At 42.9% G+C, this 19,219-nt stretch overlaps 1 protein-coding gene across 1 annotated transcript in view; it reads right to left on the reverse strand.

Annotated features, from left to right (window-relative positions):
• Positions 1–12,744: 12,744 nt before the first annotated feature.
• The window catches only part of ptprr (protein tyrosine phosphatase receptor type R), a 38,123-nt gene continuing 31,648 nt past the window's right edge, over positions 12,745–19,219 (reverse strand). The window contains exons 10-13 of the mRNA XM_079623044.1: positions 19,108–19,218; positions 18,862–19,019; positions 18,548–18,661; positions 12,745–14,702 (exon numbers count right to left, since the gene is read on the reverse strand). Coding sequence (XP_079479170.1) covers positions 14,609–14,702; positions 18,548–18,661; positions 18,862–19,019; positions 19,108–19,218 — 477 coding nt within the window. The 3' untranslated portion in view covers positions 12,745–14,608. The remainder of the gene's footprint in view (positions 14,703–18,547; positions 18,662–18,861; positions 19,020–19,107; position 19,219) is intronic.

Consider the following 19,219-nt stretch of genomic DNA (forward strand, 5'->3'; position numbering starts at 1 on the left):
CCCTGTCTTGTCCCTCTATGTAAGCTAAACGGGGAGGATATTGTCCGGTTTGTTAAGATTTGAGCCGTGGGATTCTTGTAAATTAGTTTAATTAGTGACAGGAACTTATTTCCGAAATTGAACCTATTAAGAACTTCAAATAAGTAACACCACTCAATCTGGTCAAATGCCTTCTCGCCGTCAAGTGCAAGTATGACAAGATCAGTAGGTGGACCTCTCTTTGTATATATAATATTAAAAAGACGTCTAAGATTGAAATTAGCACTCCTATTTGGTATGCAACCCGTCTGGTCCATATGAACTAGCTTTCCCAATAGAGGATTCAGCCTGTTAGCCAGCATCTTGGCAAATAATTTCCCATCGACATTAAGGGGGGAAATAGGGCGATAAGCGCCTACTTCCTGTGAGTCCTTCCCTTTTTTGTGAATTAATGTGATCACAGCCTCAGTTAAGGTGGGGGGGGGGGGGTAAATTACCCTGTATCTGGGCATGATCATATAATTTCAACAGGTAAGGGGATAGCTTTTCACTGAATGTTTTGTATAATTCCCCTGGAAGTCCATCAGGACCGGGTGTCTTATTACTCTTTAGGGAGGCAATGGCGCTCCGAACTTCTACAATTGTGAGGTCAGAATTCAAAGAATCACAATCTTCCTCGCTCAGTCTGGGAAGCTCACATTTGTCTAAAAATGCATTAATAGTTACAGAGTCTGAAGTGGTCTTTGAGGTATACAAATCAGTATAAAATTCAAGAAACCTGTCATTGATATCTTTAGGCTTTGTAAGTACTGTATTATTGTGGGCTTTTATCTTGTGTATCGTTCTGTCGCTTTCAATTTTTCTGAGTTGTCTAGCTAGTAGTTTGTGCGGTTTATCACCAAATTCAAAATATTTTTGCCTAGTATAGAGGAACGCTTTACTTAGTTTTGACGAGATAATTTTGTTATATTCATACTTAAGGGTTGCTATTTTCCTGTGCAATATAATAGAGGGGGAATGTGCATTTTCTATGTCAAGTAATTTAATTTGATCTTCTAACTCTTTTAATTTGGTTTTGTTTACTTTTCGCCTAGAAGCTTCAAACGATATGATACAGCCTCTTATGTAAGCTTTGAATGCTTCCCAGAGGATGGAGGGAGAGGTATCAGGGTTGTCGTTCATTTCAAAGTATAAAGAAATCTGGTCTTTTAAATATTCGCAAAATTTATTTTCAGTGAGTAAATGTGAGTTAAATTTCCAAGAGGCGTGTGGCTTATCTACATGCTCTAAACACACCGAAAAGGTGAGTGGGCTGTGATCTGAAATTACAATGCTGTGATATTTAGCATTCAATGTGGATGGTACGAGTCTGGCGTCCACCAGAAAGTAGTCTATTCTACTGTAGGAGTTGTGTACAGGTGAATAAAATGAGTAGTCTCTACCTGAAGGGTTCATCGCTCTCCATATATCCAGTATATTCGTGTTATTAATGAACGTATTTAAAAATTCACTAGAGGCGTTTCTTTGGAGTCTCCTCGTGGAGGACCTATCAAGATATGTGTCAAGGACAGTATTAAAGTCGCCCCCTATAATCAAGTGTGTTTGTGAGATGTCTGGTATCAGTGAAAAAACCTTCTGAAAGAATACGGGGTTATCTATGTTCGGAGCATATATATTTATTAGAGTGAGGGAAATGTTGTGAATTTCACCAATCACTATAACATAGCGGCCCTCTTTGTCAGTGATTGTTTTTTTCTGTAGAAAGGGCACACCTTTTCTCAGTAGAATGGCTGCACCTCTTGCTTTGGATGAAAAGTTTGAGTGGTAAACTTCCCCTATCCACTTCGCTTTTAACCTGCCATGCGAGCTACTCTTCAAGTGAGTTTCCTGTAGGAACATAATGTCTGAGGTCAGTGACTTTAGGTGGGTCAAAACTTTACCTCTCTTGACTGGGTTATTTACTCCACGCACATTCCAACTGAAAAATGTGAGACCCTTCATCCCTCTGTTGTGATTGTTTAAACTATCATACATCGTAAATATGTGATCAGTACAGTGTCCGTAGCAGTATAGTTGTCAATGTGTATGATTTGAGTAAATGGTCTTCCTATCCCTCCCCACCCCTCTACCCCAGTCCACCCCATAAACGTTATCAAGGTCAGCCCCGTCCCCATAGAAACGAATGAAAACAAAACTACTCTAGCCAATTCGAAGTGAATATGGCACGAGCCTTCTTAAGGAAGTACAGATAAACCAATAACTTGGTGGCCTGATGCTAACTCCTATCTGTGATCCCATAGCATGGCAACTTATACAAAATTTACGTAGTTTAGTGAGAAAAAATAAAATTAAAATAAATAAATTATTGGAGTGCTATAGTAACATAATGTAGTATCAATGGGCGTGCGCGTGCATAAACACACAGAGAACTACGCGTGCGCACTTTAACACACGAATATTAAACATATACACAGGCCCACACGCCCATACATATACCCATACTCAATATCTATAGCTATGAAGGAAAACTGTAATCAAATTTGAAAAAATATTACATTTAAACATGTATGACCAAAAACTTTTTGCAACTCCAATGGAGACAGTAACGCGATATCTTTCAATAACAGTGAGCCATTTTCAGACTTTAAAGAACTAAATTAGTTGAATAACTGTAGGGCTCTAGATAAAATATCAGAGAGAAAAAAAAAGAGACAAAAGTAACAGTGCAAACCTCGATCTGTATGAGGCAGGACATAACATTTCCCAGTTATTATTCTAATGAGAATGGCGGTTTTACAGTCAGATTGTGAGGCACCAGCTGTGCGTGTGTGCATGAGTGTGTAACTCACGTGGACAGGTAACAGCTATCGCTGTGCTACCGCCATTCGTAAAAGCTAACTAGTGCACCAGTAACGTTACATAACCACCTCTCTGAATAACATGATTCTCCGCATCAGTTTAAGTGTCTTTTTGTCTCACTTCAGTCGAGTCCGTCGTCGAGAGGCGTTCGGCATATTCCTCCGCCTTTTTGGCATCCATAAACGAGATCTGTGTACCGTTATGGGTTATCAGGAGTCTAGCAGGATAGAGGAGGCCATACCTGACCCCAGGTCTGCCCCGTAGCAGCTCCCTGGTGCGGTTGAATAATGCCCTCTTTTTAGCCATGGCAGGCGGGTAATCCGGAAAGATTTGGATCCTTTTACCACCGTGGTAGAGCTGTTTCGCCGTTGCAGCCTTGCGTAGGATGTCCTCGAGCGTATGGAAGTAGTGCAGCCTCAGTACAAAAGGTCTAGGTGGCTCATGAGGTTCGGGCCGTCTTCGGAGGGTCCGGTGCGCTCTATCAATGAGAGGCTTCTCATCCAGGGACAGCACCTCTTGCAGCAACCCGGCGATAAAGTCTCTCGGCCTGGGTCCCTCGGTCCCCTCAGGGACTCCGATGACCCGGATATTGTGTCTCCTCGAGCGCCCTTCTAGGTCTTCGCATTTCTCAGTTAGTTTTTCTACCTCAGAGCTCAGGCGGGTGACTTGACGTTGGAGTGCAGCGACATCGCCCGATTGGTGTGAGGCGGTCTTCTCTATCTCTCCAATATAGTGTTAGCATGCGAGGACGCGGTTTTCTCCAGGGCCGTAATGGAAGTCTGCAGTTCTTCTGTATTAGTTGCCAATTCGCCTCTCAGCACGGTGTACACCGTCTGTATACAGTCGTCAATAGTGGCGCATATGTCATCTTTAATCTGGGTAATTTCATTTCGTAGTGCAGCAATAGCAGCCAGCACGGCCCGGTTTGGTGGGTCCGCCTCCTCAGGTAATCAGGCTCCACCACCTCAGCTGAGCCTGAGGGTTGATCAAGGCCTGATTCTTGTTGGTCGTTCTTTTTGGATTTTTCCTTTTTTGACATCGTTCTCTCCTTTTATGTTTAGTTTCCAACTGGCTTATGTTTTCTTATGTCATTCCAAAGCACTTTTAGGCGGATATACAGATGTTTAGTGTATTAATAAAAGAAAAGTTACCAGAGCTATGTAAAACACGTCTCACTCCTCCATTGCTCAACAGCGCCCCCTTCAATATATTTTTAAGCAACTGAAAAAAAAAACAAATGTCAGGGCATGTCAAAACTTCTTCAGGGCCCCAAAATACCCTTAGGGCCCAGAGGGTTAAACCTACAGGGTCCTTCCCTTCGGCCTTAGTAATGCTAATGCCCCAGCCGTCTTCCAGGCTCTCATCAATGACGTGCTGAGAGACATGATCAACCAATTTGTCTTTGTGTATCTGGTGATATTCTGATATTTTCTCGTTCTCTCCAGGTACACATTCTTTGATGGCGATGGGTTGAGGCCCGGTCCGGATGGCTTCCACCTTCCTCTGGTCCATCTGGATGCCTCGTTGGTTTATGATATAACTGAGAAAGTGGACTGTGGAGGTGTGGAACTCACATTTCTCTAACTTCAAGTAGAGATGTTGTTCTCTGAGGCGTTGGAAGACCTGCTTTACGTGATGATGGTGCTCTGTTCGATTCTGGGAGAATATCAGTCGATATAGACAATGACAAATCGATGAAGGAAATCTCGAAATATCTCATTCATGTACCCTTGGAAGACCGAAGGAGCATTGGACAGGCCATAGGGCATGACCCGGTATTCATAGTGCCCGGAGGGTGTCACAAAGGCCGTCTTCCACTCGTCACCCTTGCGAATGCGAATCAAGTTGTAGGCGCTTCTAAGGTCCAATTTGGAAAAAAACACGTAGCTGTTTCAAGGCTGAGGGGACCAGAGGAAGGGGATAACTGTACTTTATGGTCTGTGAGTCCGGTAATCAATGCAGGGCCGCAAACCTCCATCCTTCTTAGCCACGAAAAAGAAACTTGAAGCAGCAGGGGACGTTGACGGACGGATGAAATCCTGTTGGAGTGCCTCTTTGATGTATTTCTCCATGGCCTTCTGTTCAGGGATGGACAGGGGATAGACTCGACCCTTGGGTAGAGTCGCTCCAGGTAGCAGGTCATGGTGGCGGAGAAGTGACTGATGCGACCACGATCCAGTGGCTTGCCCAGGATGGTGTGAATCTCTAGGTTCTGGGGACAGTATTTACTCTTGACATTGAGCCTTTGTAGAAGTTTGTGGGAGATAAAGTTGCACGCTGAGCCGGAATCGATGAGAGCTTGTGCTGGAACAAATGAACTGGATGTTACAAGATACACTGTGGTACGGGTCAGAGATTCTGGAAGAAAGTTGGATGGTACTCACCGCTGGGTGTGGAGGTCGAACGGGACAGGTGGAGATGATGTGTCCTTCTCTCCCACAGTACAAACACAGATGATTTGACCATCTCCTTTGATTTGACCCATGATTTGACGCTCCGCCAGTGTAAGATGGTACGCATCTACCTGCATGGGTTCTGGTGTTGGAAGGGCGGCAGATGGTACCAAAGGCGGAGGATTCAAAGCGGGTTGGAATATAGAGCAAGCAGAGATTCGTTGGGAAACTCGGATGGATTTCTGGATGAAGTTCTTTAATCCCATATTATCATCATGAATAACCATTAGTTGTCGAATCTCCGTATCTAGGCCTTGACGATAGGCTGTGAGGAGAGCTATTTCATTCCATCCACTTGCCACGGCGAGTGTACAGAATTGCTAGGAGTAGGAACTCACCGATTGGTTACCTTGTTGAAGGTGAAAAAGTTGATCATGAACGGATAGAGTGGAGGTGGTTTGACCGAAGACGTCTTTGAAGTGCATTAGAAATGCAGACTATGACTTAGTAACGGGAACATCGGCTTGCCATAGCGATTGAGCCCACTGGAGAGCGCGTCCGGAAAGTAGAGAGATCACGAATGCAATGCACGATCGATCGGTGGTGTAGAGGTGAGGTTGCATTTCAAAATGTAGATTTAACTGTAGAACAAACATGTCAATCCTACAAATTATTTGTACAGATATAGCAGCACTTATTACACAATTAAAACAGATGTAGCAGCACTTTAACATTGAGGTTCACGTAACATGCTACACTACCTCCACTGGTGTTACCAAATAGACTCAAGGAGAGCCACAATACTGATCTCCTCACCACAAGATGTATTCAAATTGCTAGAGGTGTCCCTGTCTGCAATGTATGGCTCCAGGAAGTTGAGGATGAACATATATTTTCACCTCCGACTACCTCCTGATGTCCCTGAACCTGACGTCTTTCTCTCTCTCAGGTATTTCCAATTTTTACGACATTTTTCTACTGAAATTTGTATGAACAAAAAGATTAGAAATTTTGTGAAACAGCTTAAAACTATTAAAGTATTCAGATTACTGGGCGTTATAGAAAGGTATAGGCTATATAAAAGTTAACGTTAGCTTTGACGATTTGCTAGCTACATCCCGCCCCCCACCGATCAGCTGTTTAGCTGACTGCCGCTTACCTGATAGACCCATCGCCGATGAAATGTTCCTCCAAGCACTGTTTTTTAAATTCACACTGTAGTAATCCGGGGATGTCATCTGGTATAGACACGTATGCTCGGAGACCAGCAATATTATTTTTTCATCCATTTTTGTTAGCTCTGCTGTATGTCGTTGTACAGAATGTTGTGACAGTTGGTCGGTGTAGTCCCGCCCCTCCTCCACTATGATTGGACGGTTGGCTAAAAAGTGACAGTGATGAGCGCGGCGTTTTACCCAAAGTTGAACATTCTTCAACTCTCGGCGACCTGTAAAAAACGCAGAGCGCTCAGCGCTTGAACGTTAAATACTCGCTCAGCACCTCGTTACTCTCCTGGCGTTCTAAAAATGCGGCGTTCCCATTGAGACAATTGAAAAAACACGTTGGCCGCGTGAAAAAACGCTTTGGTGGACACACGGCCTTAGGCTGCATAAATGAAGTCAGCCGGAACAGGGAACACTTCCTATAACACCCGATGTACTTGTTACATCATAAGAAGAATGGCATCTTATGGAATTATAAATGTTGATATTTAGTATTGAATACATTACTGACTGAATAAAATAGATCATTCAATTGGTCACAAAGATCAAATATAGTTAGTAACAACATTACTATATTATATTTCTAAGATAGGTATATCTTGTTTTGTGTGTAGTCAGTACGATGAGCATTTTATTCTGCTGATTAGAACATTATAATATTGAATTATTATAACAAATTCAATCAAGGCAATGTCTGGTGTCAGAGAAGTATGGTACCAGAGAAGGTCTTCAGGTGGTCATGAAGCTGCATCTGATCTCAGTGTCGTCATTTTGGATATTTAAAGATAGATTAGTGACCTCCCTAAATGAGGTCAACCAGACTGGGAATGCCCCTCTTTAAAAAATAACTGTGTTATGTGTTCTCCTCCACATTTGGCAAGCTCTTCTCCTCTTGTCTGCTTTTTCATCCACAGCCACATGCAACACATAATGGTTAGAAAGTTTCTCTAATAAATGTTTTCTTCTCTACTTTGAGCATAAATAAGTCATCTGTAGAGTGATATGTAGAGCGGTTTCATCCTTATCTCTTTGAGCTCAAATTGAACTCTGTACAGCAGCTTCTGCATTTGCACACACATATAACTGTGCAACACTCACAGTACTACTGAGTAAATACTATGAAACATCATACAAATTTTGTATTCATTGTATTATAAACAAATAAATAAATAAAGCATTATACATAATATATTAGCTAAATACGTCAGCCAATGAGGCAGGGTAATTGCATATTACATAAAAAGATATATATGTGAATTAAACATGGGACAATGGCCTTCTTCCTCTTTACAGTATGCTGCACAATTCATCACTCATTGCCTAACAGTCACTGTCCTAACAGTCCTCACTAATGTTTAACAATGCTTTACTCAGGGTATAAGAAGGAAAGGTAACTTTTGATCTTGGAGAAAGGCTTTTACCTTGCCACTCTTGCACACCACTTTTCCAGCTTTAAAGGCTTTGAGAATCTTTCATTTTACCACTGATAATGTTGAAAGCTAAAGTGACTAACTTTCCTATCTAAACGTTCCTACACTTTGCTATCAGTTCTGAGAAAGACTTTTACCTTTAAAGAATAAGAGGTTTAAGAATAACAACAACTTGAATGGAGTCAGATTCATTATATTGGAGTCAGATAAACAAATGAATCCTTCAAGTCAAGTCTCCTTCATTTATATAGCCCTTTTAACAGTATGGATTGTTTCAAAGCAGCTTTACAGTGATAATAGAAATTAGCATAACAGTGAAGTTGCGAAGATCATTAGTCATTAACTTAGGGGCCGCTAACACGACACCGTTCTAACAGAAAACCCTTAACGCGCTCCGGCCGCACATCCGCTCAAAGTCTTGAGAACGCACTCCCTAAAATAGGTTCGAAGGTGCAAACGATTATCCGTTTTTTCTGCGCAAACCTCCAAAACGACGGCGCGCACATACGCATCACGTGTTCGGTCAATAGGTATGTGCGTTTGAATATATATACAGGTGCTGGTCATATAATTCGAATATCATGAAAAAGTTGATTTAATTCAGTAATTCCATTCAAAAAGTGAAACTTGTATATTATATTTATTCATTACACACAGACTGATATATTTCTAATTTTTATTTCTTTTCATTTTGATGATTATAACTGACAACTAATGAAAATCCCAAATTCAGTGTCTCAGAAAATTAGAATATTACTTAAGACCAATACAAAAAAAGGATTTTTAGAAATGCTGGCCAACTGAAAAGTATGAACATGAAAAGTATGAGCATGTCCAGCACTCAATACTTAGTTGCGGCTCCTTTTGCCTGAATTACTGCAGCAATGCGGCGTGGCATGGAGTCGATCAGTCTGTGGCGTGGAGTCGGTCAGTCTGTGGCACTGCTCAGGTGTTATGAGAGCCCAGGTTGCTCTGATAGTGGCCTTCAGCTCTTCTGCATTGTTGGGTCTGGCGTATCACATCTTCCTCTTCACAATACCCCATAGATTTCCTATATGGTTAAGGTCCGGCGAGTTTGCTGGCCAATTAAGAATAGGGATACCATGGTCCTTAAACCAGGTACTGGTAGCTTTGGCATTGTGTGCAGGTGCCAAGTCCTGTTGGAAAATGAAATCTGCATCTCCATGAAGTTGGTCAGCAGCAGGAAGCATGAAGTGCTCTAAAACTTCCTGGTAGACGGCTGCGTTGACCTTGGACCTCAGAAAACACAGTGGACCAACACCAGCAGATGACATGGCACCCCAAACCATCACTGACTGTGGAAACTTTACACTGGACTTCAAGCAACGTGGTGTCACGAACCGCTGAGGAAGAAAGCAGACTGGGTCCAAGATGCAGTAAACGAGGCTTTATTTTATAAAAGGATAATCCAAAAACGTGGTCCAGGCAGGCAAGGGTCAATATCCAAAAGAGCAGATGACAAAATAACAAACAGACAAGGTACAGGAGAAACTCGGGAAACAAACGCGGTGTGACGTAGAACATTGATACACACAGAACAAGAGACAAACAGGGCATTAAATACATGAATGACAAAGGGAAAACGAGAGACAGCTGGTGATTACAAACAACAGACACCTGGGTGCGATTACACAGACAGAATTGTGGTGAATGGAGTTCTAGTGCATGACTCCGGGGGAAAGAAGGACATCTAGTGGACACCCGGGGAAACACAACCAGACACCGTGACATGACCTCCCCTCCCCTCTACGGAGCGGCTACCAGACGCTCCAAGACCACAAGAAACAAACAAAACAAGAGTCCAGGCGGGAGGAGGAAAGGTGGAGGATCAGGGGGTGGGATGGGGGGCCAGGTCCATGGAGGGGAACAGGAACAAGGGGGAACGGCTTAAGCGACGGCCAGGGCGAAACAGACAATCCATCGTGCGGCCAGGGCGAAGCAGACAGTCCATCGGGTGGCCAGGGCGGTGAAGACCCCTCAGGCGGCCACGGCGGTGAAGACCCCTCGGATGGCCACGGCGGTGAAGACCAGGGTGAAGCCGACCACTCGGGCGGCCACGGCGGTGAAGACCAGGGTGAAGACGACCACTCGGGCGGCCATGGAGGAGGCGACCAGGGTGAAGCCGACCACTCGGGCGGCCATGGCGGTGAAGACCAGGGCGGAACAGAGACAGACCCTGGCTCAGGAACAGTCACAGACCCTGGCTCAGGAACAGTCACAGACACCACCGGCTCAGGAACTGGAACAGACGCCACCGGCTCAGGAACTGCAACAGACGCCACCGGCTCAGGAACTGCAACAGACGCCACCGGCTCAGGAACTGCAACAGACGCCACCGGCTCAGGAACTGCAACAGACGCCACCGGCTCAGGAACTGCAACAGACGCCACCGGCTCAGGAACTGCAACAGACGCCACCGGCTCAGGAACTGCAACAGACGCCACCGGCTCAGGAACTGGAACAGACGCCACCGGCTCAGGAACTGGAACAGATGCCACCGGCTCAGGAACTGGAACAGATGCCACCGGCTCAGGAACTGGAACAGATGCCACCGGCTCAGGAACTGGAACAGACACGGGCACCGGCTCAGGAACAGACACGGGCACCGGCTCAGGAACAGACACGGGCACCGGCTCAGGAACAGACACGGGCACCGGCTCAGGAACAGACACGGGCCCCGGCTCAGGAACAGGCTCGGCGGGCATGACGTGATGCTGGATCGGGGCCGGCAGGGCGAGCAGCTCGGGCGGGGCCGGCAGGGCGAGCAGCTCGGGCGGGGCCGGCAGGGCGAGCAGCGTGGGCGGAACAGGCAGGGCGAGCAGACCGTGGACGGTCTCTAGAACAACCTCCCCCGCAGTGGCAGCAGCAGCGGCCCCAGGGACAGCTTCCTCCTCTGCAGCAGCGGCCTCCAGGACATTGGGGGAATCGGGGGTCTTCCTCTTCCTCCGTCGCCTACGGCGGTGAGGTGCAGACTCTGAGCTGGGCTCTGGGGTTTGAGCGGTGTCTGTGCTGGACAGCGGGGATGCACGCTCTGGGCTGGGCAGTGATGGAGATTTCTCTGGGCTGGGCAGCGATGAAGCTTTCTCTGAGCTGGGCAGCGATGAAGCTTTCTCTGAGCTGGGCAGCGATGAAGCTTTCTCTGAGCTGGGCAGCGATGAAGCTTTCTCTGAGCTGGGCAGCGATGAAGCTTTCTCTGAGCTGGGCAGCGATGAAGCTTTCTCTGAGCTGGGCAGCGATGGTGCAGGTGAGGCTGGTGTATCCCATTGCACACGAAAGTGGAGATACATCGTGAATCTCTGAAAGTTCAATATCTCCAGCCCCTTCATCTCCCACCGGGGCAATGGGTCGTCCAAACATCGATTCAAAAAGTCTTTCAGGGTTGCATCGTCGTAGTTTAAATTACGTGAATATTCTAAAAAAGTCTGAGCAAACCCACTTATCTTTTGGCCATTCTGTTTCAAGGCCAACAGCTTCTGCAGTCTCTCCCTCCTCTCCTTTTGAGTAATGGGGAGAGAGGACGCGACACCTCATCCTGCTGGATCCATTTCTGGTGTATCAATCTGTCACGAACCGCTGAGGAAGAAAGCAGACTAGATCCAAGATGCAGTAAACGAGGCTTTATTTTATAAAAGGATAATCCAAAAACGTGGTCTAGGCAGGCAAGGGTCAATATCCAAAAGAGCAGATGACAAAATAACAAACAGACAAGGTACAGGAGAAACTCGGGAAACAAACGCGGTGTGACGTAGAACATTGATACACACAGAACAAGAGACAAACAGGGCATTAAATACATGAATGACAAAGGGAAAACGAGAGACAGCTGGTGATTACAAACAACAGACACCTGGGTGCGATTACACAGACAGAATTGTGGTGAATGGAGTTCTAGTGCATGACTCCGGGGGAAAGAAGGACATCTAGTGGACACCCGGGGAAACACAACCAGACACCGTGACACGTGGATTCTGTGCCTCTCCTCTCTTCCTCCAGACTCTGGGACCGCGATTTCCAAATGAGATGCAAAATTTGCTCTCATCAGAAAAGAGGACTTTATTAAATCCAGAGTCAACGCAGCCGTCTACCAGGACATTTTCAGAGCACTTCATGCTTCCTTAATTTTCCAGCAGGATTTGCACCTGCACACACTGCCAAAATAACCAAAACCTGGTTCAATGACCATGGTATTACTGTGTAATAATTACTGTGTGATTTCATGTAATATTCAAATTTTCTGGGATTTTGATTTTGTGGGTTTCATAAGCTGTAAGCCATAATCATCAAAACTATAACAAATAAAGGCTTGAAATATCTCACTTTGCATGTAATGAGTCTATGTAATATATTAGTTTCACCTGTTGAATTCTTGAAATAAATCCACTTTTTGACGATATTCTAATTGATTGGTTATATATAACCAGCACCTATATGTGCGCAGGCGTGTAGTCCTTCACAAATCAACCCTCAACAAATTACTTGTTATGCCTTAAAAATGTATAATTCCTAATTTTTTGTCGCGTCTGCGTAGCCACTCGAACCGGAATTAATTATCCCGATAACGTTTTATCTGTATAGAGGTAAAAGGTAAAGGGAAGGAGGCCTTCACAGGGGAGAGACTTCAACTGCTTTTTGTTCAGATTATTGGTTCAAAATAGCCACGTAAGCTTCAAGCCTCATAATTGCCTTCTCTTCTGCTACACACTCAAAAGTATCAACTTTTTCTTCATAAAAGCATTAAAAACCTAGGCAGCTAAGGAAAATGAACTGAACACAATGGAATGAAATGAACATTGAAAAAAGAGACTTAGAAAAAAGAAAAAAAACTCCAGACATGATATTATCAGGGTAAATTTATTGGCAGTAATGACCATAAAGTCAGAATCATAGTTTCTGTATGCTTTCTGACTTGGCAGTTTCACTTATTTATTTACAAAAACACTTCTTCACATGACAGGTTTTAATAACAGAATAAGCATATTTGAACATATATAAAACATAACTTGCAGTGCCAAAAATGTAAACATGAGATATTATGGCTTTAGGTGAGGGTTTAACATTGTTATAGGACCAAACACACACTATAAGTGAAAAGTATAGTAGTATAGCACTAACAAATAACTTCTAAAGGATTATCGGGACCAAGTTATGCATTTATAATATACATCCCATTATACGAGACTAATTAATTCTACCACAAGTATCATATAAAAACAGCACAGATCATCAGTTTGGGTTGCTTATACTGCTACCCTCACTGTCTGAGGCATCCATATGTGCAGATTATAATACCGTAATTGTGGTTATGATGGATTGTTTATTATTGAGAGTATTCACATTCATCATCATTAAGGATAAATAGGAAAAAGTCACTGACTGCCTAACATTAAGCCCACATAGTGGAAAATATATTGCGTAACAGTGCACAATGACAATAACCATAGTTTATAAAAGTATCAGGTAATAATAACAATAATTTTTATAATAATAAATACAATAGAAAATAAATGTCTTAGAAATATTCACTCTCATACAACATATTTAATTTCTAAAGCCATAAACAATTGCAGTATTAGCAGCGAAACCCATGTGGTCCCGGGATACATGAACCCTAAAATACACAACAAATGTATGCATTTGGGGGAAAATATTAAAACATTAATATTTAATAAGACACTAGAATAATATTACCACTAGATACAAATACAATCTCCTATATTTTAGCTACATTATATAATTACATAATTACCTCAAAAGTATTTGCTTTTGTTTTTGTTATTTCTTTATATATTTATGCATTTTGTTATTTTTATTATGATTATTTTTTCGTAATAATAAGGATTTTTTTTATATTACATTTGAATCCACTTAATAATTTTGGTTCCGCAAGGATCGGTGACAGATTAAGTAAGTCTCTAGACCGATTGATAGATTGTCTGTAAACCGAAAAATCATGAATTCCATATTTGTTTGTTATTTAAAAGAACCCGCTCATAAAAGCCATTTACTGTTTTGCTGTTGTTGTGTGCATTACAGCGATGACAACGCAAATGTCGAGGCATCCAGTCTATCTCCCTCATTTCAGACTTTGAACTCGCAGCTGTATATTCAGCAGCAGCAACACAGGAAACAGTCAGAATATTTCAGAATTGTGTTCTGCATCATCATAAGAATATGCTCAATAAACAAATTCATTAAAAAATTCAACTAAACTAACAAATAGGTACAAAAATGAATATGTATTCTGATGAGACATGATCATACACAGAACAATAATACCTCATTTATTCTGCAGCATAAAGACAATTAAGTAATTTTAAAATGCCCACGGTGTTTTAAAACCTATGATCAGGAAAAAATTAAGGAAAACTGATATAGTCTTTACGCTGTGTATATTGTGTTTAAAAAAGCATTATTTAGTGGAACAATATCTTGTACAATGACACTGATACACTTTAACACTAGTGGCAAAAAACATTTGACAGCCTTGAAAAGCATGACAGAGGCTATCGAAAAGTTATGACAACTAATACATTTGCCGACAACACCGGCTTCCAGACAACATCAGGTGTGTGTAACCCTTGCCTTGACATGCACAAAATCCTTCTTCACAAACACGATCTGGCCCTTCTCTCTTGATTTAGAAATTTCATGGCAATAGCAGATCTCTTGGTATGAAAACTGAAGCTCCTCTAGGAGTTAAAATTCATTGTCCAGGCTCTGCAGGAAGGCGGCTTTCATAAAGACTCAAGGCATGATGCACAAATTCATATTGTTCCTCAGTCTGGATCATACCACCCCTGCGGAAAAAAACACCACTCGATTAGAGGCGAGTCTCAATTTTATGAAAATCTTGTTTTGTCAGGTACATTGTTATACTGATAAATGCCATATATTTGTTTTTGCTACTGCAAGAAAAGGTCGTTTTTTTATGGCATTTGTTTTTCCAAAGAGTGATACCAAAGATTTGATATTAAACATAATTGTATGTTTTTCAAAAATTCTATCTTGTGGTAATCTTACAGAAACAAAGATGTCCTGAGTCCTAGTCAGATTGGCTTCATTCCAAATCACAGAACTACTGACCAAATTTACACCCTAACACGCCCTAATCGTAAAACACGTAAAACAGACCAAAAACGGAAAGAATATTTGCATGCTTTGTCGATTTCAAAAAAGCATTTGATTTGACATTAAAAAAATCAATGTATTCGAACAACAAATGTGCAATATGAATTGGCAACAAACATACAGAATTCTGTACCCAGAAGAGTCCAACGCTGTTCAAGGCCCTGGACTCACTCTACAAGACAAAAGCTCTTGCTGTATGCAGACGACCTGGTGCTGCTGTCTCCCACTGCACAGGGACTACAGCAGCACCTGGACCTGCTGGAGAACTACTGCTAGAACTGGGCCCAGGCAGTCAACCTCACAAAGACCAACATTATGGTCTTTCAGAAAAAGCCCAGATGTCAGGAACAGAGAACTGCTTCGGAACTGACTGAGAAGCGTTGACATTCTACTGCCACTTCCACTTCCGTTAGCACCCTTAAGGGTCAGTCTCTCCAATCCATTACTCATACCACTAAGCCGATGAGTCTCATCACCTCAGGCAACCACAATGAGGAAGTTCATGTTATTTTAACAGACTCTCTCTCAGTTGTCCTTGGTCATCCCTGGCTCATGTTACATAACCCTAAAAAATAAAATTCTGAATACTGTCTTGTCATAGAGCGAATATTGTCATGCTTCTTGCTTGGGTGTTTGCGTGTTCTTCTGTGTCTTGTTGCAGGATGAAGATGCAGACCTGTCTAATGTGCCCAGTGAGTACTTGACCTGAAGGAAGTGTTCAGTAAGTCTCGAGCTGCTTCTATTCTATGGTTACCTGAATCCTTGTATTGATTATCGAGGACTGAACAGCATCAGGGTAAATAATACAGATAATTTCCCGTTGATGTCTTTGGCCTTCGAGAAATTGCAGGGGCTTCCTTTTTCACAAAGTTGGACCTCCGTAATGCGGAGGGGGTTAGTGGAAGATTGCTTTTATCTGGACTTTGCCAATTTTTACCAGCATTTTATTTGCAATTACAGCCAGTCAACTGCCCCTCTGATCACCTTGACATCTACCACGACGTTCAGGTGGTCGAGCGCAGCTGAGACCGCATTCTCCAAACTCGAGAGCTGCCTTGTTCCAGCTCTATTCTTGTTGCCCCTGATTCCTCTCATCAGTTTGTGGCAGTAGCACCTCACTGCAGTACATGAGATCCAGGGGGCGGAGTTGGATCCAGATCTAAGGGGTGGAGATTGGTAGTTTTAGGGGTGGGTTTAGGGATAAGGGGGTGTAGATGGGTAGGTTTAGGTATATGTAAGGTGGGAGGAGTTGGATCTGGATCTGCAATGAGGACCATCTCGTTTGTGGTGGAGGTCAACTCATCAGAGCTTGGGGGTTGGCACAGTTCTCTCCAAGCACTCTTCTGTGAATGGCAGGTGCATCCGTATTTTATCACCCACCGAACGCAATTACGACATTGGTAATAGAGAGTTGCTGGCAGTCAAGCTCGCCTTGGAGGAGTGGAATCATTGGTTGGAAGGTTCGGGGGTACCTTTCATCGTCTAGACCAATCATAAGAACCTCGAGTACATCAGATCTAGGCAACTCTAGGCAGGCCAGTTGAGCTCTTTTTTTCCTGTCATTTAGATTTTTCCATTTCCTATCGTTCGGGTTCCAAAAACACCAAACCCGACACATTGTCCCGTGTTTTTGACCAATCTGAAAGCCTGCATTCTCCCGAGCCCATCCTGCCACAGAGATTTGTGGTTTCAATGGTAACTTGGGAGATTGAATCGAAGGTCTGCGCTGCCTTACATAGGGTAACGCCTCCGCCCGGGTGCCCACCGGATCGTTTGTTGTTCATGACAGTTTTCCCTCTATTCACAGTGAAAATACTGGAAATTCTTGCTCTTACCATTTATTATACTGCATTTATAGTAATATTGGATGTGTTAAGTAATGTTCTCAGTCTTTCCATAATGTGACGGTTTACGTGGACTTAAAAGCAAGATACAGTTTAATGTGCAACCAAAATACCAGCCTGTAGGCTTTCTCTCTAACCCTTCACCTCCTCCAGCTCCACCTGCCTAGATCTGCTACGGGATTTATGTATGTCTATTTATTAGGGGTGTCACGATTCTCCAAATCCTCGATTCGATTATATTTTCGATTCTAAGGTCACAGTTCGATTCGATTCTCGGTTTTTACTTCTTTTTTTTTTTAAAGCACAGGTTGCTATGCCATTTTTGGACCAAACTTTTATGCATAATATCTGACCTTTGTTCGCAATGTACCACACTACATTGTCAAATTTTAAACATTTATTAAGAACATAATGTAACAATACTTATATCTTCAGTCAATTGGAAACTTAAGCAAAATAACCTGCCATCTAGTTTCTCTTTTGTAACTGCAGTCTTCTTCACAGAAGATGACATTCAAGTTCACAACAAAACAAACAAACAAACAAACAGTTTAACAGATAAATCTATGCGTCGCGCAGAGCCACGTCTTTAAAATTATAACACTTTATTCTCTGAGTGTACACACACAAACACACACACACACACACACACCGGCGGCGCCATTCGCCGTCTGTCCGCGGCGCCAGCAACGGCTCAGGACCTTGTTCAAAATTAATCCTGCCGCACCAGAGAGCGCCATTCACATAGTTTTATATTAGCCTACATTTATTATAAATGAATACATTTTATATACATTTATTTGTCTCAAATCGTCGTTATGACTTTGCTGCAATATACATGTTTAACATTCATTGACATTTACAGAAATCAGCTGGTTGAATGAAAATGGCTGATGTTATCGGATTTTCAGGATACATTCAGTTAACGGACGCTCTCTGAGATAAAGTGCAGACTAAGCAACGTTGTACAGTAGCCTCATAAGATAGACATGATATAATTCCATAATGTCCTTAAACATAATATTGCAGGCCACATGAAAGTGCGCGTCCGGTGTACGATACCTCGAGTTGTCATAGACGCGCCGCGGCGCTTCTCGACCGGTGTGTGCGATACCTCGAGTTGTCAAAGACGCGGCGCTTCTTGTCCGGTGTGTGCGTGACTCGCAGCATTTCAACACGCGTTTTTTTCTGCTTGAGAAGCCGACCGAACGTGACATGGGGGCGTGGCAGCATCGACGATTCCATTTTTTAATTCGATGATCGAGATTGTGACTTAATTTCGATCGATTTCGATTTAAAATCGAAATCGTGACACCCTTACTATTTATACAGCAGCAGCACATTTCACATGCTCACAGCAGTGTGTCTGTGTATCTATTAGCAGTAGCAAGTCCATACTTGCTCTGCAGCAGCAGCTTTCCTGTAGCTCAAACAGTAGAGTGTTGGTGCTCGCAACTCCAAGGTCATGGGTTCGATTCCCAGGGAAAGCAAGAACTGATAAGAATGTAAATGTGTACTTGAAATGCAATGAAGTCGCTTTGGATAAAAGTGTCTGCCAAATGCATAAATGTAAATAATCAGCAGCATGGGAGATCTAGTATGCCAAGACCAAACACATTAACATTTCAATTGCAAAACAGTCACACATTTTATTTGTGAAACAGTTGTACCTGTCTGTCCTAAGTTTGCACACAATTCCCAGCACATCCACAACTCCCTCCAGCTCCAACTGACGACAACCAATTGTTGTAGCCATGAAACACCCTGTCCGACCAATTCCAGCACTGCAAAAATGCAAAGGTAAGTTAAATGGTTTTCAAGCACTTTACTTTTTTTTTACCAAGCACTGGATTATAGTAGTTTTATCATAGTAGTATAAAAGTAGTTTTCCACAATAACACATGAATGATATTTGATATACAGTGAATCAGTAGTGCATCAACCGGTAGACACTTTTTCATGTTTTGCTGATAAGATCCTGTACCTGCAGTGTACAATAATCGGCCCACAGGATGTAAAGCCCCTCCTGTCCTGCTCAACATCATTAACTAACTGCAGCAGGGGTCCAGCGCTCTCTGGGGTCTTATGGTCCGGCCATGAGGTATACCAGTAGTGCTGCACTTTACGACTCTGGCCTCCATGCTGAGGGAATAAAAATGTATGATCCTTGTTTAGAGTATCTGACAATAGTATTTCTTTTAGATTATACTTTTACTTATAATGCAAATACCTTTAGTATAAGTGAGCGGATTATATAGTGGTCACATTCCTTAACATTATTAACGAAGACCTCCACTTTCCCATAGATCCCCCTCTTCTCAGGCCAGTACAGAACACATTTC

Source organism: Phoxinus phoxinus (assembly GCF_949152265.1).
Source record: "Phoxinus phoxinus genome assembly, chromosome: 9".
NCBI classification, from domain to species: domain Eukaryota; kingdom Metazoa; phylum Chordata; class Actinopteri; order Cypriniformes; family Leuciscidae; genus Phoxinus; species Phoxinus phoxinus.